General features: G+C 37.1%; 1 protein-coding gene across 6 annotated transcripts in view; it reads left to right on the top strand.

Moving 5' to 3' along the window:
• The window catches only part of ARID1B (AT-rich interaction domain 1B), a 440,882-nt gene that overhangs the window by 245,722 nt on the left and 169,868 nt on the right, over positions 1-25,292 (top strand). For 5 of the 6 annotated variants that reach the window (XM_032407588.1, XM_032407584.1, XM_032407586.1 and 2 more), the window contains exon 5: positions 13,632-13,673. The exons of the other annotated variant lie outside the window; for it this stretch is intronic. In XM_032407588.1, the coding sequence (XP_032263479.1) occupies positions 13,632-13,673 (42 nt within the window). The remainder of the gene's footprint in view (positions 1-13,631; positions 13,674-25,292) is intronic. 6 annotated transcript variants of the gene reach the window in all.

The raw sequence follows: 25,292 nt of genomic DNA, 5'->3' as shown, positions 1-25,292 counted from the left end.
ATTAGCAGCTCTTTTTAGGTTTTGGGCTACAATCTTGTGTAATAGTGGTTAAATTGATTTAGGTGTGTAAGCTTGGGGTTGACAATGTTCACCTCCGTAGCTTTGTGAGTATTGAGTTAATGGAAAGGCTTAATCTTCTGTATATCTCGGAAATGATATGTATAATTGGAAAAGAAAACAGGACAAATTCTTTCACATGAGCTGATGGAATTTGAAAACGGTACATTAACTGAATCAAAAACAATTTCACCTGTCATCCTCCCACATATTCTACAGGTAACTGACACTCCCCCAACTCCATTGGTGAAAATACATCTGAAATTATAGGTACATCAAGCTTTATTTAGGATTTACCATTCTAATGTTAACTGGAAAGTCTTGGATTTTAAAAATCCTAACCCAATTAAGTGTTAGCACAAAAGACATACCTATTTGGATAGTCATTTATGCCCAGTCTCTCCTCAAGAGCACAGTTTCTATTTGCTCTAAGCATTTGCCTGGTTTACAGCAAAATTCTAAAGTCAAACATTGCCCTCCCAATATCCTAGTGAGTATGAGATTCCTGTATCCACCCTCCCCAGGGCTCTCAAAGGGACTCTTGAAGTAAATAAGTTAAGTGAGATTTCAAGCAAATGTCTGATTTGACTAATTTTGCATTCAGATTATAGATAGGGCTCAAATATACGTATGCAGACATGCACATGCATGCGTATGCACACATGTTAACAAGAGTTATCTCAGAGGTTATTATTTTTACTTTTAACTTTTGCTCATCTCCTCTTTTTAAAATAGTGAATTTCTATGAATCATAATCGGTGACAACTCTCCCAGTTTAAAAAAGTAAAACATGGCATTGAGCTCACATTTCATATGAGTAGTTTTACCTGCCTGTGCAGGGTTGTCACTGAACTCCAGAGCTTCTTTCAGGAGGACAAATTTGTTTTACATTTTACTTAAGTTGTACTTTGCTTTGTGGAAGCTCCTCTTGTGACCCTTCTATCATGAACACAATGATAGTGCAGTTTAACTGTTTCAGCAACTGAGGTAGTGTTCATCCCAAACACTGCTAAAAAGATTTGATTCAAGATCTTTCTGTTCTTATGCTTTTAATTATTAGTAGCTGGGATTTTCCATGTCCAGACCAGGGTTTAACCTGGTACCATTGACATTTTGGGCCTGATAATTCACTGTTGTTCAGAGGCTATTCTGTGCATTGATTGTAGTATTTACCCACCAGACACCAGGAGCAAACCCCACCCCAGTTCTGATGACGAAAAATGTCTCTGGACATTGTCAAATATCCCCTAGATTGAGGAGAGAGGGGGCACACGAAATTGTTCCTTGTTGAGAATCACTGGTTAGACAAAACTTAAATTCATTGGAAATCCTTGGCCAAAACTGTTTATAAACTTTTCGTAAAACAGGACACGAATGAAACATGACATAAATAAAACTAGCTAAGTAGCTAGTTTCTTTTCAAGTTTGGTTGTACATTGTTTATTTCAGAAACCTAATTTTTGCTTAAAAAGCTGTGAAGTATTTGTATGAACAAAACAGAGTCTACTTAATAAAAAATGTTGAAAGAACCTACTGAGAGTGGATGTTTCACACATTAAAAATTTAGCTTTTCAACCTTGAGACTGTATTTCAAGCTTTTGCTAGTTTTTAAGTAGAAAATAGTTTCATGGTAAAGTTCAGTAACTCTCCTAGAGTTACTGGGGCTGACTTACCAAACAAATGTAAATATGTGATCCTTTAAGAGTTTTTTAAGATTTCAGTTTTAAAAATTGAACTTCAAGATTTCTGAGCTAAAAGCAAAGGTACAATTATGAAGAGGGAAGTATCATGCTTCACATCTGAAGGTTGTATAATAGTTTCTTGTCTGAACTTGTACATACTACTTTAGCTTTAGTGTTGACTGTAGTTTTGATTTTAATTCAATTTGATGGTTTCCATGTTGGGGAGTTCAAATTTATAGGCCATTGTATTGAATAACAACATATTTTTATTAGACACATGATTCCTTTCTAAGTTCCTTTCTAATTCCTTTCTAACTTCACAAAACAACCCGTAGTTGTTTCTACCTGACGAAAAAATTTCAAGAACCCCAAACTCCCCACCCCCAAAGAAAAAATCTGGCAATTCCCAAATCATGCAGAAATCTCTAGAAATTATCCACTGAAAATTTCAATTCTGTGATCTAGAACACTTTATGAAAAACAAACCAAAACAAAAAGGTGTACTATACAGTGAAAACCAAAGGCATTTTGAGGATGAGAAACTATGGAGTATTATTTCAATTTTTATCTGTATCTTTGGAAAAGGTAACATTTTTTGAGTACTATGGATTACTGCATTGTGAAATGCAAAACAAGATAACGTATAAAAAAAGTATTCTTACAGAATCTGAAATTAGTTGTAATAGAACATTTTTATTACCTCAAAAAATGTCCCTTGCGCCTTTATAATCAGGCCCGCCCTCCATTATACCCAGCTCCAGGCAACCACTGATCTGTTTTCTTCCCCTGTAAATTTGCCTATTCTAAAATGTTACAGAAATGAAATCATACAGTAGATAACCTTTTGAATCCAGCCTGTTTTACTTAGCATAACACTTCTGAGATTCATTCATGTTCAGTTAATTTTTTATTGGTGAGTAGTTTTCCATTGTGTACATGTGGTCTGTAGTTTTATCAGTTCACTAATTGACAGACGTTTGCATTGCTTGCAGTTTTTGACAATTATGAATAAAGCCTCAATAAATACTCTCATGTCCGCTTTCATGTGAACATGTTTTCCTTTCTCTCGGGTAAACACCTAGAAGTGGGATTTATGGATCATGTGGTAAGCTTACTTTTACCTTCTCTACCAAACTCTTTTCCAAAGTGGCTCTATTATTTCGCCACAATTAGATTATTTTTAAAAATCAGTCCTCATGTTTGAATCCCATGTTTCTTTACAAGTTACTCTTTTTTTTTTTTTTTTTTGGCCATGTATTACTGCTGACTGTGGTGGAATCAAAGAATTCTTCCTCGGTAATTTCTTCTTCAGGGGAGCCCTGTAATCACATCACTAGTATTTTAGAAAGTGACTTTGCTATTTCATGTCAAGACATGCGTCTTGACAGGAGGCAGCTTTTCTTAATAAAGCAGTTACCGATGAGTGTCACAAGTGTGATGCCCTCCTTCTCTTCCGGGCCAGTCTTTGGTCCATAGCTGTGGCGATTCAGCTTTGTGTTTGCTGCTTCCAGTCTGACCTGAGTCTCACGTGTCCTCCCAGACACCAGTTCTTCAGTGAGCAGAGGAGTGTTCGTAATGTTCTTCCTGACTTTTTTCTGTACTAAAATGTCCATCTCTTGAATTATCAGTATTTTTCGACTGTTGAGGACTCGACATTCTTTAGAGATGAGTCCTTTATGTTCATTCTGGAAGGTTAATATTGAACAATTTTGAACTCAAAAAGGCATTAAAATGAACCCAGTAGCAAAACACAACCAATACCTATTTTTGAAGGCTTCCTCTTTTTCTTGTACAGTTTTTTTTTTTTTTTTTTAAGAAGATATATTTGTTTTGGAGAGAGGAAGAGGGGGCAGAGTTGAATAGTGGTCTGCTGACAGTTACTTGCCTTGAAAACTTCAACTCTTTTTTCTTAATTTGCCCCTTCCAGAACTTCCTGTACTAGCCTCAGTTTCCTTCACATACTTACACTCTTGGCTTAGAAGTTTTGTTCTTGTTGTCCTCAGTAGATAAGGCTGTCTTACACAGCTCCTAGGAGGGGACAGAGGAGGTGACATGATTAGTGGGGGGCCAGTTTAGGCTCGTTTGGACGAATACCACTTTACGAACTATGAAAAGTGGTTGACTTCCCTAGAGACTTCTTTTTTAGGTTTACAGTTACTAGCTTACCTCATTAAATCAGTAGATTCTTCAAATAAGTTCCATCCAAAGCAAGAATAAGATTTAAAGTAAAAGGTAAAGTTTTGTGGTGAAATTTAAGTATAACTAATCTTAGGTTCTTCTTCCTCTCCTTACTAAGTTGCCTCTCTGTTCCAACTTGATCATCAAGATAGCCCTAAACAACTTAATTTAAACTTTAAAAGGCCTTAAAGATACACAGTAATGAAAGTGTTATTGTCACTGCTATTCCAGTATTTCAAAAACCACTGTATTTTGGTAGAAGTATTTTACGGTAAAGAATTTTTTTACATCGGCCTTTTTTTTTTTTTTTTAACATGCAAACCCTGGTGACAGAGTTGGGGGTACCGGGACATGTGGACAGCGGAGAAGGTGGCAGAAAAAGAAACCAGTGACACATAATCAAATTAATAATGTATAAAGAGCTATTTGGGGCAACAAAAGAAGTTTAATTTGTTGATCTACAAAAGTATTTTTACTAGCTTACCTAATTAAATCAGTAGATACAAAATATTTTTGTTTTTAAGATTTATTTATTTATTTATTTATTTGACAGAGAGAGACACAGCGAGAGAGGGAACGCAAGCAGGGAGACTGGGAGAGGGAGAAGCAGGCTTCCCGCTGAGCAGGGAGCCTGATGCGGGGCTCGATCCCAGGACCCTGGGATCATGACCTGAGCCGAAGGCAGACGCTTAATGACTGAGCCACCCAGGCGCCCCCAAAATATTTTTGTTTTTAAAACACCTTTTCATTCTAATCTAATCACTTTAAATCATCTTTGTTGCACTCCCTACCCTTAGATACACTGAGACACTTTCCCATGGCCTTTATCTGTGGGTCTGCACAGTCTGTCTGTAGGACCTCGTTTGCGTACTAATTTTATAATAACTTTCAACTTGCTTTTCTGAGCCAGCCTTAATGGTGGGTAGGATTGGGAAAGGGGGTTAAAGTATGGTCAAATAGTAGTTCAGCTAAGTTTTCAGTTTTATTACCTTAGTAGGTTTATCTAGTTATATATATATATATTTTAAGATTTTATTTATTTGTGAGAGAGAGAGAGCGAGAGATAGAGCATGAGCAGGTGGGGAGAGGGAGATGGAGGCTCCCCACTGAGCAGGGAGCCTGATGTGGGACTTGATCCCAGGACGCTGGGATCATGACTTGAGCAGAAGGCAGACAGTTAACCGACTGAGCCACCCAGGCGCCCCTCTAGTTATTTTTAAAATTAAAAATTTTCCTCATTATAAAATGTATTTTAAATTAGAAAAAAAAAGTTTGTATTATTGGCTTGTTTTTAGAGCATTTGAATTTATCAAACTGTGGTGTAGTAATTTTATATAGTATAGTAAATGTGATACAATTTTAATATCAATCTATATATGAATGAGTAGATACTTGGGTAAACAGGGAGGTGTTGCTTAAAATGGTGTTGAATTATGACAGTTCACAATGAATATGATACAGTGGGAAATGAGATAATAGAATTATTTCAGTTTTTTTGAAGTTTAGATAATCTACCACTTAGTGTTTAAAAGTTTTTAGTTCTTAGTAAGAAATAGATGTTAACTTGAAGTATACACATGAGGCACTCACATACAAGTGATAATGTAATAAATAGTGTTTTACTGTACATGTATTTCCTACTTTAATAAAATATTATTTACAGAAAGATCTAAGGGTGAATATGAAAGCATTGCTTTTATTGGAAGTATGATCTGTTTTCAGAAGTTTTGTTCACAAATTTACCTTATTTGTATACACGTGTTATATTAGGAAAGCTAAGTGAAATCATGCATAGATACACTGATCTATATTTTTCATGATTCCATAGCCCGTATTTCTTGATAAACACTGGAAGTATAGAATTGATGAACTTTTCTACATGTGATGTTTTTAGGTATAGCATTCTGAATGCCCCCAGACCTACACATATGTTGGTCATGTAACTGATGTGGTGATACTTGAGTTCCTATTGCACTTTGTATCAAGGAGATCATCTCTGGAGTGGGCATGGTACGGTGACCCTGAAGCCTGCTCAGTGCCAGTGTTCGTCAGTAGAATTTATGCCTGTCAGTATTCTTCACACTGATGACCTGCCGCACGGGCAGGGCATTTGTAACCACCTGCTGTGTTGTGGTCAACCAGCCTAAATGCAGAGCTGAAATTGACTTTTAAAAATTAAATTTGGAAAGATTGTGAGCTGTATGTGGTCTTTGTAAAATATTTACTGTAGTCATTTCTTGGTACAGTACAATGCTAAGAGAATCATTACATTTTAATTCAGGAATAGGGAGAGAAGAGTCTTATCTTTGAGGGACACCCTTCATTGCCATCAATTAAAAAAAAACAACATTTTTAAAGCAATTTAAAATTTACTCTTGGCTAGAGAGATAAATGCATCAAATACATATATGTCATATATGTCATCATTAAATACAGTAACACTAGTATGTAATGCAAGGATGTATATCATGAGCCAAATGGTACATACATAAGACTTTAATGTATGCAGTTATATTAGGTGGAGCATGTTTTAAATCTTGTTATATCTACACATATGACATAGTAAGCTATATCAAATTTGGTTTCATATTTATATTTTGATGGTGTTACAGTTTTCAACCCATTCACATGTATACATTTATTCCTTCAACAGTTACTTATTTAAAAAAAAACAAAACACACTTACTTATTGAGCCTCTACTCTGTGTCAGGCATTCTCTAGGTAAAAAACATAAAATGGTGAATGAGATAGCAAGGTCCCTGCTTTTGTGAAGTTTACATTTTAGAAATGAACAATCAAATTTCAGGTGGTTATACAGGAGAGGAAGAGGGGCTTTCTGAGGATACAACCTTTAAACCGAGGTGGGAGTGATGTGAAGGGAACCAGAAATGGGAAGATCTGCTACACAGTGTTCCAGGAGGAGGCAGCAGCAAGTGCAAAGGGCCTGAGGTCAGAAAGGGCCATTTTTAGGAATGGAAAGGAAGCCAGTGTAGCTGAAACATTGTGCATAGAGGGAAAGAGGTGGGTTGGGGATCAGTGAGGCAAGCAGGAGCCCCACTGTTCAGCTGCTTGTGGACCACAGTAAAGAATTCAGATGGAATTTTATGGTCTTGGAAGATTTCAAATAGGGAGTAGAGATGGAGGAGGACTTGGTATGTAGATATGTAAGAGCTTTTAGAATTGCCTTTATGATCATAGTGTTCTTGCGTGGAACTCTGCCAGTAGATGTATGATACTCACAGTTCCCTGATGTCAAGTTGTGCAGTGTGTTAGCTTTTGCTGTGCAACAGACCAGCCCTTAACTTAGTGCTTGGAACAGCCACCATTTATTTATCCTACAGTTGGACAATTTGATCTGAGCCTGAGTTGTTCTGGTTTCTGTTGGGCTCATTCTCCCTTCAGTCAGCTCCTGATCAGCTAAGTGGCTCTAATTCTTAGAGCTGACTGGCTCTTAGGGTGATATGGTAATAGAACCATTATGTCTCTTATCCTCCAACAGACTCGTCTGGGCTTGTTCACATGGTAGCTGGTTGACTTGCAAGAGAGTGATTAGAAGAAGTATGCATTGCCTTTTGAGTCTTAGACTTGAAGGTGGTACAGTATGATTCTGTAGCTGCATTCTGTTGATCCAAGCAAATCTCATGTCCAGCCCAGCTTAAAGGGGTAGAGAAGTAGATTCCACCTTCTGGTGGAAGAGGTTGTAAACTCACATTGCATAGTGTTGGCTATTTTTACACACTCTTATTTCACACTCAAGGCTTTTTTTCTCTGAGCCATCATGAGTTTGTGATTGCTTTGTGAATCTCATGTGAAGGTATCCTCGCTCAGAGAACTGAGTTAGAAAGAGAAGTGTGATCCTAATGGTGACAACTTTTGTTTTAAATTTAATAGCCTGGGATATGAAGACACAGCTAACATCCTAGTATATAGAAGATTACGTGAGCATAACACTTGTAGTCAAAAGCATAATTATAACATCTCCACTGTTTGTCTTGAAATCATATTACACTGTATTTAGTATAATAGAAATGGTCTTTGGTTGCAGAGATGAAATTTAGCATTGCTATTAATATTTACTGGTTCCCTAACTAGAGACAGGCTTTTAGTTAATTTTAAATACATTCAGAGAGTGGTGGTTCTACTCAGCAACATTTAGCAGTAGAAGGCATCAGTGTGTGTTCTTTTACCAGCTAACCAAACACTGAGCGGTTTCAGCAAGCTGTGTCCTTGAGTTGTCATGTGGCCTGTTCATGCTAATAAGGAGAATGAGGAGAATTAATAAGAGAAGAATGCTGGCAGGGTTTTGCATGGTTTTTTTTAAGCGTTCATTTTTTCAATGGATTACAAAACGTAAGAAAATAATGAAAAATAATAGTAATAATAACAAGCAGTAATAATAAAAAGACAAAACAACTTCCTTGCTGGCTAAAATAAAACTTTGCAACCCCGTGTGAGCTGCTATGTGGTTGGGACTGTGAGGGAGAGAGGAGGGGAGGGCGAGGGAGGGGCTTGTCCTACAGTTTAAATTGTCATAAATCCGGGGACATGGTTTTAGAGAGCAATTTATTAATGTCTGCTTCTCCTTAATGGTATATGGCTCTTTCTGGCCCAACCAAAGCAGACACGGCAATCTTTATAAGTAGGACAGTGGTTTCATGCCTCAAACACCGATCTCGGCAAACATTATTTTTTTCAAGAGCATCTGAATTCTCAGTGATTTACTTGTGGACAAATACCGTGACTGCAAATTCTATCAGGTTCTTGTGGACTGTTATCAGTCTCCTCCGCTCAATTCCCATCCCCCTTTAGGTTGAAGACCTTGCAGGTAAGTTTGCTTTTCCCATCCCTACCTGGAATTGGAGGCCAAATGTGTATCATTTTAATGTTTAATTATGATAAAGATGTGGCTTCTCTGATCACCGAAGAAAAGGTAGTGGGTCATTCTGCCCCATAGTTACCCAAATGAGAAATTAAAGCTGACTCACCTCTTCCCTTGTTATTTCAAAGTAAGGTATAGATGGGTCAAGTATTTAAATGTGAAACATGGAAGTCAAACATATTAAAAGGAAACATGAATGAATATGTAAAAACTCCTGGAGTGGGGGAGACATTTTTGCGCATGGCACATAAGCTAGAAGGCATGCAAGAAGCAAATGGATAGATAGAAATATTTGTAATGCCAAACTCCTGTTTTTAGTCCTACTTTTAAAATCTAACAAGTTTATAAGCGTTTTCTTATGTTACAGAAGACTTCCTGAACAGTGAGTTTTTTTATGAATATGGAATGGTCTATATAGGAAATACCATACTTTTTTTAAACATCCCCTATTTTTGTACATTTTTTTCTATAATGTCATTATTTTTCAAGTAATGGCATAGTACACATACTTTATAATTTATAAACAGTTGATCACAAACTAGATCATAAAGATAGATTTCTCTAGAAATCGATTATGACATTTACTTACATTTCTGTGATTATTTTTTACATTAGACATTTTTTATGTTATTGGCTTATTTTGTTAACTACTTTGAATGAACAAGAAACACATGCACATGGTGAAAAAAATTCTAAACATTGTAAGACAAAATACAATGAATATTAAGTTCTCTCCCTTCCGGTAATCACTGATGTATCTCTTACATATCTTTCCAGAAATGGTCCAAGTATATCAAGCATATAACCCACCCCGACCTTTTAAAGAAATACAGATGTTAGCTTACTGTGCACACTGTTCTGATTTTTCCCACTTAATGTAATATCATAGAAATCTTATGTGCACACATAGATTTACCTCATTTTTAACAGTAATATAGTATTCTATTGCTTGGCTCTATGATAATTTATTAAACACTCCCTTGTTGACGGTCATTTGGTTGGAGGATATTTTCAGCTTTTTACTGTTACAAACAACTCTGGTAAACAATTTAGTAAATATTTTTTGCACTTGGATATCAGTAGAATTATTAGCTTAACACTTAATCATGTGCATATACATTTTGATGGATACTGCTAAATTGCATATTATTCTAACATATGTTCTCATAATGAGTGCAAGGCTATGTAGTGATCTCCCATACCCTTACCAATATTATAATTATCAACATTTTTAATCTTGGTGATCTGTAGTGAGAAAATAGGATAATGTTAAGAGTTTGGATTTGCATTCCTTTAATTATGAATAAGATTCTTCATATATGATTATATATCATCACTGTCACTTTACTTTTTTGTGACGGTGTGATCCTGACTTTAGGAAAAAATGTTTTTCATTAAAATAGGACATACTTTTGGCATAGTTTTATTTTAATGGAAGCACTGCTGGATATTAGTATTCTGTGCTTTATAGGTGAAAGTAGAAAGTACTTCGGAAGTGATTCAAGAAAGAAAAGTCCAACCAATTTCACTTCCAAATTCGTGAATTCACATTTTCCTGATTCTCTTGATGGAATGATTGGAGATTAAAGTGGTTTGCTTTGATTTTGGTAGAGGTCGGGCTTAGGAGGCTACATGGGAGAGACAGAAGCCACTGGAAGGTTTTGTGCCAAGCAGAGTACGAGGACTGTCAGTGGTCTAGCTGCTGCTGAACTTCCTGGGTGATTTTCAAAGTCCTCTACAGACGGAATCCTTTTAGGCACTGGTGTTATAAAGTGTTGACGGTAGCATCATTTGAAATAACAGGATCGAATGGAAAGGGTCTTAGGAAGCCCCTGCTTTGCTAACCTGCTCACACCCCTTCACACCTTGCAGCTCAGGACCCCTGACAGGTTCTCTCCCTGGGATGCAGGTGGTGCTTCTCATCAGGGTGTTCTGTCTTTGCATTTGTTACAGCCTCTGTGTGGAGAGGAGAACATTGGGTATCGTGTCCTAAGTTTACATTGCATAAAACCTGTGACCATTTTTTCCGGGTGGTTTTTATAATACGGCCAGTTTTAAATCTCCCCAAACTGAAGTTTAAAAAGAAAAATGACACCGTGAATAATCTCATCTGGTCATTTTCGAATATGAATTTATTTTTTAAATGAACGTTTAAATACATTTCATTCAGGTATTCATACCTGAATAAAATTAGGCACTTTTTATCTCTTACAGTAACGTTAAGCACAATGCCTTGTATGTGGTAAATATCCAGAAAGTCTTTGTTAATGAGTCAGGTCAATGTAAACCGTCAACATTCTCTCTTCCCAGTGTATTATTAAGTCTTTCCACTGAGATGTACTAATTTTTTCCAGTTGTACATTTCTGTTTTAACTTCAAATTGTGACTATTTTATAGCCAAATTTGATGATAATGGTTGGTTAGTAGCTAAAATCCCATCCAATAAACACAAATCTACAATATATATATTTATAAAAGAATTACAGGTGTTTTAGGCTTATGAAATATAAAATACTGACTTTCTTTTTTAAAAGATTTAAATTGATGACGAAAGGAAAAAAGCTCAGCTGATCTCTGCTGATGGTTAAGGTTAATGACTGCTACCTGAAAATTTTATGTGAAGGTTGAAATACTCCCTTACTCCCACTAGAGGGGGATTCCTTCCAACTTAGGTAAAAATGCTCTTAGATCCAACATGAAAACCTTTGTATGACATTGCTCTTTGTTTTTTTAGTAAATTGAAGTTGATTTCGTGTTTTTAAAAATCAGCTGTTTTTGTGTTGGTATTGAAATACAAAATCTTTCAGAAACGGAAAATACAGTTCAGTAGAGCTAGAGTGCATATATGTGTAAACCATAGTGCTTTTCAATAAAACAAAATACACTTTTTAAGGTAGTCTGATGAAATTGGTTAGTACTTAGGAATTGCAAACCTCTTCAGCCTTCCTGGAGATAGAATGTGGGATGGAGGATGAGGCTGACCTTTTGAAATCCACTGCCTTCCTCCAGTCTCCAAGGCCTGTTTTGTCTCTTGTCTACTGACCTAGCTGCCCGGACAGTTCCTAAATTCCACTTGAAAGCTTTGGTTTTGTTATTATCTCAAGTTTTCAAATATATCGAAGCCAAATCTTTAAATAGATTTCTATATGCTATTGAATTTTCTTGCTACTTTGACTTTTTATAATATGTTAAACGCAGAACTCACTTGGGGATGGTTTTTGCAGATTTAAACTTCTAATATATTTTAAAAATAATTGTATGCATATTATAATATCACATCAAAAGGGTGAATGTCCCTAACATTAGTATATGCAGATATGATCTATATATATAATTTAAGAGTAAATGTCATGTAGTGTTTACAGTAGTTAAGATTCAGCGAATTTGTTGTTTGTCCTTTGCCTTTAACTAAAGTCTTCAATGTTGATTAGAGGTTTTGATGTAAAAATATTTGAGGTTAGTAATCTAGTGTTGTGAAAGACAGGATTTAGGAAATTCAAACATATGTAAATTGCCAATAACTGTTGCTGCGCACCCCCCCCCCCCAAACAAAGTCTATAATAAGATCTTGCTTCTAAATCTAACAATTAGCTTTGGAAATCAAAGTGTAAACAGACATGCTGTCAGTGAGTCTTATAATGATTTTGCACTATAGTTGATCCAACATTTCACATTTGGTATCAGCAACATATGGTTTTCGTCAAAATGAGGCTGGTCATCCTCCCAGTACCTAATCATGCGTTTCTCTTGCTTTATGCCCCAGTCTCTGTCAGGTACCAGGTGGTGGGGGAGCCTCACTGTCAGCCAAGCAGTTGGAGAATACAATTCCTTCCTCATTTCTTTTTTGACCCCTTTACTTTTGTACTGGATGACAATCTTACTGAAATGATCTTCCTTTCTGTATTTCCTTCCCTCAAGGGAAGAATCCAATTTTGTTTTATAGCAAGATACATTGGACAGGGCTGTGTGCCTTCTACTTAAACACCTACCACAAAGGCCTAGTTTTAAAAGGCTGAAAACTCAGTGTAGCCAGCAAGTCTGATATTACTGCTCTACCCCCGTCTTCTGCAGACACTTAAAAATATTCATATTCTGTGCCTTCTTTCCTTGCTCTTTTCCATCATATATTGGTACTTTGTAGTAGTCAAAGTTAAAAGCTTTACACACCAGACTGAATAATTATGTTTAAAAAACAGTAATTATCAATACACGTCTTGTTCCATGCAGCTTTTTAAATTCATGTTAATGAGCTCTGTCTTCTCATGCACAAGACTGACAGGCAATTTTGAAGTTTTGCCATCATTTCACAACTTGTTGCTTAGACTCTGCCTGTCTTTTCCTGAGTATTGCTTTCAGGCACTCTTGCTCTGCAACATTCCAGAGACTCAGGACTACCCACTCTGATGGGAGCAGGACAAGAAATTACTAGCAGCTTCATAAGCATGATGAAATTGCTTTACGAAGCATACTTTCCCCTCACTGTCTGTCAGTAAAAGATCAAAAAGTATGCAACATCTTGTGATTTAACTGAGAAGGATAATTCTTCTGACTTCTAGATCATTTTGAGGAACTTACACCACCACTTCGACATGATGGCAAATACATGCATTTGATAGGGGCTCGCCCTGTTTTAAATCTGGAATCCAGGGCAATGACCTGTGTTTATCCCCAATCAACTCTTGAAGAGAATCCCAGATCTCTCTTTCTTGATGTCTGACGTAAATTGAATACCAGTTTTCTCCAAACTCGTAGTTCCAGGCCATGCCTGTGTCTGTGGCTAGACTCAAAGAACGTTTTTGAGAGTGCCTAAATTATTTTTTCCTTATGATTTCAGGTTGAAGTCTTGACCTCGGAGGATACCGCCTTTGGACTCAAGGTGTGTAGTCTGATGTAGCTTATTGGGTAGGTTTCATCAGCTCCCCTAAGTGGATTGGAAGCCTCAACAGATAGGACTTGTTTTTATTATCAAATGCAGAGGTTCTAGAAGTCTTCCAGGGTTTAAGATTTCCCCTCTATTGTGATTAAGATTAGACTATGGTAGTATTTTCTTTACCTTCTTTATTTGTTGTCGGGAATATAAGAAATAGTACAGGAAACCAAGAGTTTCATTTAGTAGTAACTGATGTTTAAGTTTGGATTAGCTGTGGAACAGGATTTACGCAATGGCTCCCAGTAGGGGGAGGGCACTGCAATACCACCCTGAATGTTACCAGAGCGCTGTTTTGGTTTGCCACTCCACTTTCATTAATCCATTTATTCCTTATCCCTGCTTCAAATATTTATTGAACCCCCATGTTCCAGTCACAACTAAATTAAATCCCAGTTCCCGCCCTTAAGTTGCTCACAATCAGTTGGTAGGCATAGGCCTATAAAGAGATCAGTTGTCCCGTAGTGTGGTTGTCTCCCTGCTAGAAATGTGCGGAGGATTGCGGGAGTGGGCGGGGCAGAGTGGGAAGGCATTCCAGGAGCTTGATCCCTTGAGAGATGGATTACATTTAGGCAAGCGAGGAGGACAAGAGAAACGAGAACTATTTTCAGGTCAGAGGACAACCGTGAAAAAAATTCAGAGGGAACAAAACTAGTTAAATTCTGCCTGTGTGGCAAGATTGGAGGTTGAGGAGGTTAAAGATTTGAATTTTATCTATAGAAAATGCGAAGCTGCTAAAAGATTTTAAGCCAAGTAGTGGTTAGATTTACAATTTAGATGATTTTGGTCACTTTGTGGAGGATGGATTTGCCAGAGACCAATGAAGGGCAGTATTGAATGGATCAGGTGGGAGGCAGTGCGGACCTGGGCTAGTACAGTGGAAGAGGAAAGAAATCCTTAGGAAGTGAGTCTTCGGGACCTGGTGATCATTGGGGTATGCAGGATGAAGAAGGCAGGGGAGCTGAGAATGAGCCAGAGGAAGAGATGGTCTGTCACATGGAGAAGGAGCACGCAGTGGGAGCAATCCCAGATACCTTAGAATTACCGTCTTCCGGACCTGTTGTGTTTTATCGGAATGACTTGCCTTTTGGACATATTTGCTAGTAATTCTTAAACCATGTAAGGAAATTGGTAAGAGGCACTTATTAGGGAGTCTGACTTCATTTTCATGTAGAGGTATAGAAGTACAGTGTAGGTGCCATCAATTACTTTGGAAGTCAGAAGTTGAGGATAACAGTTGGTGGAAACTTTAGAGCACACAATATGGATGATTACTCTTCCCTGACCCCTGTATGTGCTACATCTTTGGCTTAAAACTAAAAATTAGGTGTTTATATTTTTTCCAATTTTTTCTCTTCTTTCCATTCTAGATGCTTGGCATTTTATTAGTACAGTTTAATAGTTGTGCTGCAACTATAGGTGGATGGCATTGTAATACTAGCAAAATCAAAGCCGTTCTGAGGTTATAAGCTTAGCAAGGTTTACGTCATAAATGAATATAAACTAAAAGTAAAAAGATAAGACTTTATAAATATTTAGATATTTGGTAAACGAACTCAAGTTTTACCTTAACATATTTCTTCTATTTCTGTATTTGTCAAAAATGACTAAAGAATATCTTAATTATAAATAGATCTCATTCCATATTATTTGCAGTATTTAACATATTGTCATCGTTTGAATTTTTCATTTTTTATTTAATGCCCAGCATGCATGCAGAATATTCATTGCATATTTAATAAACCTGTAGGGTCAGATCTTGTGAACTCCTCTCCATAAGCCTTCATACTTACTGAGTAGGCCCAGTATTAGGAAGATTATTGTACCAGCAGCACTCATGGTCTGCCCCACTGTGTAGAAGGCTTTGCATTTGTTTTATGGCTAAACTAGCAGATTGCTTTTGTACTCTTAAATTCAATTTGGAGAGACAATAGTTTGAAATTTTTTCCCAATAATTCAGTGATTTTTTTCAAAGAATTAGGAGTTTTCCACCTTTCTATGTCTATACCCAAGTGTGTACATATGTAACTAAAAGTGAGAAATTTGAATTTTTTTTTTTTACTGCTTCATTATCTGCAAGTCAGCAAATACATTTTTTTTTAAAGATTTTATTTAATTATTTGATAGAGAGAGAGAGCACGAGCCTGGTAGGAGCAGAGGGAGAAGCAGACTCCCTGCTGAGCAGGGAGCCCAATGTGGGGCTCAGTCCCAGATCATGACCTGAGCTGAAGGCAGACGCCTAACCCACTGAGCCACCCAGGTGCCCCAGCAAGTACATTTTTATCTTGTTTCTTAAAAGGTCTGGGAATTCAGTATTGGTCATGTTTCTGAACACTTATTCACAATTGATGCTTTTTTCCTGTTTTTTTGCCCTGGGAGAAAGAACTCAGATACCTGACCCACTGGTAATAACATTAATGGCATCACTTTGACGAATGAGGAGAATGCTGGAGTGTGTGTCTGCCCACATATGTCTCTGATCCTCTGCTGATCTTTAATGTGCCTTTGCTCTTCCTTCGCCTTTTTTTTTTTTGGTGCCACTATTGACTTACTCATCCCTTGGATGTCTCTCCTTCTCCTAAGTCTGTAAGCTATATATTTACTTAAGATTGAAGCATGAATTCGTCAGTCTCGCTGGAAAATAACTTAAACGCGTTGGGCCCCAGAGATACAAACAGCCTGTTTTTGTGTGTGAGTGTGCCGAAACCGCGACTCAAGGAAACAGTTTCGCAGTCATTCAAAATTCTCATGACTGTTTGTGCTGCTTTGAGATTAATTTTTTTTCAAGCTAATCTAATGAGAGATAGCTATGCTCGTATACATTTCAAATCTTAATTTCTCAAGTCCTGATTCATCATTTTATTGGGCCTTTCTCAGTTAAAAGTGACTTAGAATTTGAAATGCTAATGACTATACCACAGTACACACTCTGGCTGTTTTCCAATGGTTCTCATTTTCCCCTCTGAATTAAGGCAACTTTGATTTTCTGGAGTTTGTTTCTTTACAGGTTTAGAAAGATGCTTAATTAATTTAAAATCATGTGTACTTTACAAAAGATAAGAATTGTAGTGAAGAGAAGAGGTGCTTCAAAATTAAAAAATGGGCAAGTATATTAGGAAAGGAAAGTTCTACAAACTATAGACTGCTGATCTTGACTTTGGTTCTCATCAAGACTTAAACATATTAAGAAGTTTATAATTCTGTAGAATAATAAATCAGGAGTCGCAGAGGCAGCCAACATGAGTTAGTTCTTTTTACAAGATAAGCATGCCTTCTGTATCATTAATGCACTAAGTAAAGCTGTTAGCGATAATGAGATGATAAATCAGCTAAGGAAATATATATAAAATTATGCTATTAAACATAGAAAAGGCTAAAAAGTTTGCTGCTTGTGAGTTCTACAACGAGATTTATAGTAGAGAAGTAAAAAAGAGGAAGTGAGTAAAATATTCCTGGGTCATTAAAAAGAAAGACTAGATAATCATAACTTTTCCATGAATTTCTTAAGAGATCTTACAAAATCTAAATAAATTACTTTAAAATTTCATGATCATGAGTATCTTTTGTTTCTCATTTGTTGTAGATAGCTAAGTAAAGAATCATAAGCAAGATTTTTAGTTAACCCACTCCTTATGAGTTAGGGACTGTTGTTGTTCTCAGTGTTGGGGAAGGAAATAGAAACTGACACAGCTAATGAATAACAGGAGTGGGTTGGGAACCAAGAAGATCAGCCCCAAAGCCTGTTCTCTTTCTTTCTGGCATGTCCTAAGAACAAGTGAGGTCTGCACCGCTCCCTGCCTCCTCACTCCATCTCATCTCACCTGCCCGCACCTCTGTCCCCACTCTGCCCCTCTTGCCAAGGTCCTACTCCTTGCCTCTTTTGCAGCCATCTGCCTCAGTTGGCCCCTTCTTCCTTCCTTTGCCCTCTTCCCTGGTTTCCCTGACAGCACTCTGCTGATCTTCCTCCTGTGAGTGCGGCCATGGTTTCTCAGACTTCTCTTCCTTCTCCACAGCCAGGCTGGATCCTGCTCCGCCATGCCTCCGTCCTGGATTCTCCTCCCTTGTATGCATGGCGGCACCTCTCAGTCCGGCTCCAGAGCTGCTGCTTAAATATCTTGCTGAATGAATGAATATGCATAAAGCCAAAACAAAGATTTAAAAATATCTCCCTGGTTCAGTACCACATTTTTTTCTGGGGTAAATTCTTAGTGCTTACTTGTTTTGGCTGTAATATAATGTGGTTACCAAAATCATTTTTAAAGACTTTTACTTTTGAGAGGTGGGTGAACAGAAATGTATATTATATGTCATCAGTTTTTTTTTTTCCGGTTCTAAATGGGCACTAGACTTCCACACATTCAAAAAATACTTTGATATGCTATTTTGGCTGGCGTGTTCTTTGAAAAAATGAAATCCTGCATTTTATGCCCATTTTTATAATTTTTGATAGAAACTCTGACCCCAAAAATGTATGTGGGGAGGTCTTTTTAAACCGAATGATAAGAAAAATCAAGGGTAAGCATATATATTCTATGAAAGAATGAGAAGAGGAAAGATGAAACATAGGTCATCATCGGAGCCCACAAGTGACAGAGCCCTCCACTTGTGGGCACCCTTCAAGCTCTTACTGTTGCTGCTGGTTACCAGCCCTGCTGGGGAGGAGAATGCCAACCTGTCACTTCCATCCCCACCTCTTAAACCAAACCCTAAGGGAGGTGTATAAAACTCAGTAAGGCCTTTTTTCCAAAACCCTATTGTAGGACCTACACTTCATTGTCTCTTCCTTCCTGCATTTTCCCTTTTTCTGTTTTTTCCTGGAACTCATCTGTCCTGAAATTTTACTCCTGCTGGATATCTTCAAGATCCTCTGGTCTAGCCTTCCTCCATGTTAGAGATAAGGGAGCTGAAGGCCAAAGGATTCCTTGTTCCCATGGTCATAGCTTATTACTGGCAAAGTGGGAGTAGAATTAAGGATTTTAGTAATCTCATAATTTTTCCTAATATTTAAATAAAAATATTTAATATTTCTTTTTAATATTACTCACCTTTTTATCCTATTTTGGCAAAAATTTTTAGTATTTGTTTTAGGCACCTAAAACTTACTGTTATTTTAGAGGAAAGTCTAAGCTTAAAATATCTAAAAATCAGATTTTATTTTATTTTATTTATTTTTTTGAGAGAGAGAGAGAGAGAGCACGTGTGGGCACACACAAGCCAGGGGGCGGGGCGGGGGTGGGGCAGAGGGAGAAGGAGAGAGAGAATCTTAAGCAGGCTCCTCCCCCCCCCCCCCCCCCCCCCGCGGGGCTCTATCTCTTGACCCTAAGATCATAACCTGAGCCAAAATCAACTCGGACACTTAACCAACTGAGCCACCGAGGTGCCCCTAAAAATCAGATTTTTAAAATAAATACTAGGGGCGTCTGGATGGTTCAGTTGGTTAAGCGACTGCCTTCAGCTCAGGTCGTGATCCTAGGGTCCTGTGATCGAGCCCTGCATCGGGCTCCCTGCTGGGTGGGAAGCATGCTTCTCCCTCTCCCACTCCCCCTGCTTGTGTTCCCTCTCTTGCTGTCTCCCTCTCTCTCTCTCTGTCAATTAAATAAATAAAATCTTTTTAAAAATTAAAAAACAATAAAATAAATACTAAGTTTGTATACTCTGATGTATTCCTTTTTATACATATGTTGGTTGATTAAATATCTTAAAAAAAAATTACATCAGAGTTCAAACTGGTCTACTAACCCCCACCATAGCCTCATAACTATATCGAGCTCTTAACTTCCTTCCTTCTGAACCTAAGCTTATACCTTGCCTTCCCTTCAAATGCCTTCCTGTCCTCTTGTTGTGTTTCATATTCATCCTACCCTCCAGTCTCAGTTCATACCCTTACTCTTCTGTGATGTCTCTCCTCAGTATTGCAGACTTCTAAGCTCTTCGGCTCTGAGCTTATGTGGCACTCAGTGCCTTCACAGTTTACAGCTGACCCTTGAACAACACGGGTTTGAACTGTGCAGATCCACTTAATATGCGATCATTTTCCATAAACACAGTACAGCACTGTAAATGTATTTCTCTTCCTTATGATTTCTTAATAGCATTTTCTTTTCTCTAGCTTCCTTTATTGCAAGAATACAATCTGTAATACACATAACATACAAAATATGTGTAAATCAATAATGTGTTATCGGTAAGGCTTCCAGTCAGCAGCAGGCTATTTAGTAGTTAAGTTTTGGGGAGTCAGAAGTTATATACAGATTTTCGAATGCTCCATTCTAACTAACCCCCATGTTCTTCAGCGGTCAACTGTGTTTGGAATTTCTCTTTTGCCAACTTGTTTTTGATCTGTATACGGGAAACAGCATGGTATGGCCTGGCCCAACTCCATTATGTGGCATTTTTTCCAGCAAGATTATAAGCTTAGAGACTTCATTTTGCTCATCTTTTTATATCCATATTGACTTGCACTTGGCTCCCAGTACATAAGTGTTGCTGATTATTTAGAGCTCTGTTGATGGTTTAACAATTCTGATTGTTAAGAGCAAAAAACCTGTGATGTTAAATTAACATATTACTACTGCCTTTTTTTCTGTCCAGGGGTTTTCTCACCGATTCTCCCATTATCTGAGTTAATGTATTAACCTTGGCATTTTATATTGTAGAGCCCAGCTGAAAGCAAATGTATTCATTGTTAATGCTTGTTGAAGCTGCTGAGTGGTTCTGGTTGACACTGAAAACCAGTTGGTTCCAGTTTATCTCACTATTAATTTAAATTTATCTTTGTTAATCCACGTTATGCAGTTATACTCATTGATTTCATTCTATTTCATTTCACTGCATTTCATTCAAACAAATACTTGTGGAATATACATGTTATGTGCTGGGAATGTCCTAAGAATAATAAACCCTTGCGTCCATGGACCTTACATTCTTGACACAACTTTTGGAATAATCTTATGCCAGGAAGAAATTCTAGGTGATGCAAGTTTATATTCTCCTTTTGGATATAATTGTGTGCTACTCTGTAGTATTATTGCTTTAATTGAATGTTATATTCTACAAAATGGAAGAGGATTCCAGTGGGACTTATAAAACTTATATATAACAAAGGAATTATAACAAAGGGTCATTTCCGAAAATAATTTCAAGTAAAATAAAAGCAAAACTTACTTGTGTTTTTGAAAATAAGGTACTTTTACTTGTGAAAAATTTTATAGCTGGGGGAATCATATTGGGCAGTGACTTAAGTCACCTTTGGATTTATTCCTGGATTTTGACATCTCGCCATTATGAAAATCATCCATATTTCCCTCCTTCATATAAATGTAAAATGTTATAATGCAATTTGTAACTATTTGTCATAACTATTTATTATAATGGCTAAGGAGGAATTAGAACAAAGCACTGGTAGTCTGTCTGTGAATGTGCTCCTTTGGGTAAATAACCAAAAACGTGACCTTCGAGAAAAGTGGGACGATATTCACTTGCATTTTTCTTTCTTTTCTCACCAGTTCACCTCACAGGTCTCCAGCTTGATCCGTTCCGTGTTTATTTTGGTCATCCAGAACTGTGCTGGCCAGTTGGGTAGTTACTAGCCATGTGCAGCTATTTAAATTAATTAAAATTAAATTAAAAATTCATTTCTTCAGTTGTACTAGCCACATTTCAATAGCTGTGTTGCTAGTGGTTACCATACTGGCACAGTGCCAGTATAGAATATTTCCATCTTCGAAGAAAGTTCTGTTGGCCAGAGCTGGTCTAGAAAAGAAAACTTCCAAGTATTCATAAGAACAAGACATAACATAATCAGAATAGCCATTATTTAATTGATAAACCCCCAAGGATTAGAGCAGATAAATAGAAAACAGAAGGAATTTGCTGTTGAAGTAAAGTACAGTAATAATAACAATGATGATGATGGTGGTAATAATAACCATCACCACCATATGCCGGCACGTCCCCCTGGATTTTTCAAGCAGAAAGTTTTTAAACAGGGTTCTGAAATAAGGCATTCTTTTGGTGACTCTCGTAAGGGGCCATTCACTCATTGATATGTTTGGGATTATATCGGGGGGCTATTAATACAGGATTCTAGGGCCGCCTGGGTGATTCAGTCAGTTACGCATCTGCCTTCAGCTCAGGTCATGATCCAGGGACCTGGGATCGAGTCCCGCATCCAGCTCCCTGCTCAGCGGGGAGTCCGCTTCTCCCTCTCGCTCTCCCTCTGTGTGCGCGCTCTCTCTCTCTCAAACAAATAAATAAATAAATAAAATCTTTTAAAAAATACAGTATTTTAGATTTAGAATGTTTAGCTTCACATAATAAGAGACTATAATCTGTTAAAATGTCCTTCCTTTTATTGTCACCACCCGAAAGCATACATTAATCTTCTGTTTGAAAACATGTATCTTTTTTCCTTATAAAGCTCCAGTAACTCAGGTTCTTCTCAGTTGTTTGCATTTTCTGACCAGGGTGTGTTTTCTATTGAATTTATACTTGTCTAACTTGCTAAGTGGGTGTGAATATAACTTAGGTGAAAATATATTTAAGGTAAGTGTCATTGAAATGAAACCAGCAAAGATTTACTTTTCAAAATTTATAATCGTACTCAACATATTACTCATATTACTTTTCAAAATATAGAGGATTTATTTTTGTATTTTAAATTTTTTATTTATTGAAAATGTACTAGAAATGTTTAGAGAAGTAGAGGACCAAGTTTCTTTACTGTTTCAGTCATTGAATCTAAATTAAAATTATAGAATATATATAGGTGAAGCAAGAGAATTTTCTGTATCTCCGTGAGAGAAAGACTGGAGAAGGAAAAAAAAAGCCAGAGCAGTTCTCAAGTCGTGATTTGGGAATCCATGTTGAGTTGCTCCCTTCTTTTGTTAGAGAATTTCCCAGCCTCTCCTTCTGCCATCTGCTGGTGGTTCATACACTTACATGTTTGATTTTAAAACAAATCTGCTTTATTCTTATTTAGGAAAGATTTGGGGGAAAATGTTCCATTTATATTCACCTCTTCTATTTTGGTGCAGTTTTGCTTGTCATGTTTAATTATCTCTTTAAAGGCTGTTTTAGCTTCTTTTTCAACTCTGCCTTTAGGAGGAATACATGAATATAAAATTTAGAAAAGACGAAAGACTATGAAGGCCAAAGCATGTGCCATTAAGAGGGAGGTGCAGACTTACTGGCTAAAGGTCTTGAGTGCAGTAAGGGGTTGCTTGAGAGTTGTTGGGGTCTTCCCCAATTTCTGAATTTGGATTAAATATGGAATAGCATTTCTGTCCTGCTCTTTTGTAATTAAGACTCCTTAACTGGAAGTGAGCAGACCTGTATTTTATGTTAAGTCCTGGTAACAGGTTGGAAAATTGATGACTTGATAAGGTTCTTTTCAGCCCTAAAATGCTACAGTTCTTCTTGTATTCATTAAGGCAAACCTTCAGCTCTGTCCTCATTTGTTATTCTTCTGATTTTTCCCCTCTACTGTTTACAGCCTAAGCCATTCTCATCATCTTGGGGAAAACATAAGTATCATTTGTCTACAAACAAATCCTTCTATGAAATAAAGCTAGGCAAAAATTTTTAAAAGGGAAACAGTATAGGAATTTTATTTCCTGCCACCTTTAATCTCCTTCCCTAATCTTTAGAGCTGCCCTGACTAATTCTAGAACCTTAGATTCATGGGTCAGTTATTTGTTCATCATTTTCTCAAAGAGGAAAAATAACCCCGAATATTAATGTCATTTTTTTTTCATAATAAATAAGGCTGAGGGAGGTAAAGTGACATATTTTAGGCCCTGTTTAGTAGCAAAGTGGAACAAGAATCCAAGTTTCTGCCTCCCAGGCCGTGCCCTTTATACAGAATTACAGCAGTATTTGGGATTTGTCTTCCCCATACTGGAACTGTATCTGAGATTGAATGTTACAGGATCGTCATTTTTTACAGCTCAGAAAGAGTCTAATGTTAGCGATTTCATATGGTTCAATTCAATGTATTAGGGCTCTCTTACATCCTTTTAGATCTATATTCAACAGTGAAAACACTTTTTCTTTAAAAAGCTCTTTATCCCAATTGGAATCTGTATGCACACACTGTTTGAAGTATTAGGTGATCATGAGATGTTTGCAGAGTTTAATGGGCGTCAAAGTACCCACTAAGCCACATAACTCAATAAGGAATGTGTGAGGTTTCCGTAAGATGCTTTGACATTATATAAAAAATAAAATATTTATCATGACCAAGTGTGTTCTTAGTGTGGTAGGAGCTCCATTTCTCCTAGACCAAATACTCTGTCAGGTGATGGTAGAAGGCAGACTGGTTAGATGGATTTCCTGATTGCATGGCATGGGTCGCTAGATCTAGTAAGTACATTTGTGCAGAAATGTTTACTCTAATGGTAGTGAATATAGGAAAATGAGTGAAGGGAAGGTTAAAGCAATACAATTCATGCCTGCTTTTGTCAGACTTAACATTGTTTTGTTGTTGTTGTTGTTGCTGCTGTTTTTGAAGGATGTCAGAGATTAAACATGGCCCCGGGTACTGTGGATTTGAGAAGTGACCTGTTTAAGGCAGGGAGGAGTTACCCTTGAAAGAAAGCTTATTTACTTATATATTCTGGAGTTTGATGAACTCCATTTTTCTCTGGGGACATTATTTTGGCACCATTTTTTGAGAACTTAATTCTCTAGTAATAATAAAAATAAAAATGCATATATTCTCCTTGTCCCCACCCTCGAACACCTGTTCATTTGGGATGTGCGCAGATAATTAGAGGCATGTTTCGGGCTTGCCTATAAAATTCCTTAGCATAGAGTTACTGTGACGATATTAATAATCATCAAGCTGCTTAAGATTTTGTTGGGAAGAAGCAAATAAATTATTCTGGGGGAGATGAGGGATGATTTTGATTGCGTGTGTTTTAGGTTCTCTCCGATGCCAAATTTTAAAGCCAGTTTTGTTGCTTCAGATGGTGAAAACCCTCCTCCTCCCCTCTTCCTGCCTTAAATCTGGCTTTTACCCAAGCCATGTCAATTTTTGCAAGTCAGTTGAGAATGTCAAAGTGACTGGTGTTGAAAGAGCCAATATGTTGGAAGATGCTTAAAGCCAAGTAGAACATTTATGTGAATTAAAGAATATATTAGGGGGTGATTTTCAGAAATCAGATTTGGAAAAAAAAAACCTGTTGAATTAATACTTGCATACCAGATGTACCAGTGATAAATACGTGTAACAGATATTCCCCAATAAGCACTAAAATTACCATTTTACAACTGAAGTAATGTATCCTGTGGGTACATTTGCAAAGATATGCCAACAAAAATACATGGAGGGTTCTTGAAGTAATAATGCAAATAAAACATTTCATGTTATAATTTTAAAATAACAGGATTGGAAAGCAAGAAAAAGTCTGGGAGACAATTTGTTGTGTCTAAATTCTGCTTTTACTCTGGTCTTTTGACAGTTGGCTTTTTGATATTGGATAATTGTGTTAGTGTCTTTGTGTGTGTGTTGAAGGACTGAATTGTCTGACAGAATTGAGGTTGAAAATCTCATAAATTCCGAGTAAT

Source organism: Phoca vitulina, unplaced genomic scaffold (assembly GCF_004348235.1).
Source record: "Phoca vitulina isolate PV1807 unplaced genomic scaffold, GSC_HSeal_1.0 scaffold9, whole genome shotgun sequence".
In the NCBI taxonomy this organism is placed as follows: domain Eukaryota; kingdom Metazoa; phylum Chordata; class Mammalia; order Carnivora; family Phocidae; genus Phoca; species Phoca vitulina.
Note: the sequence above shows the minus strand (reverse complement) of the source record. Positions and strands in the feature narration are given on the sequence as shown.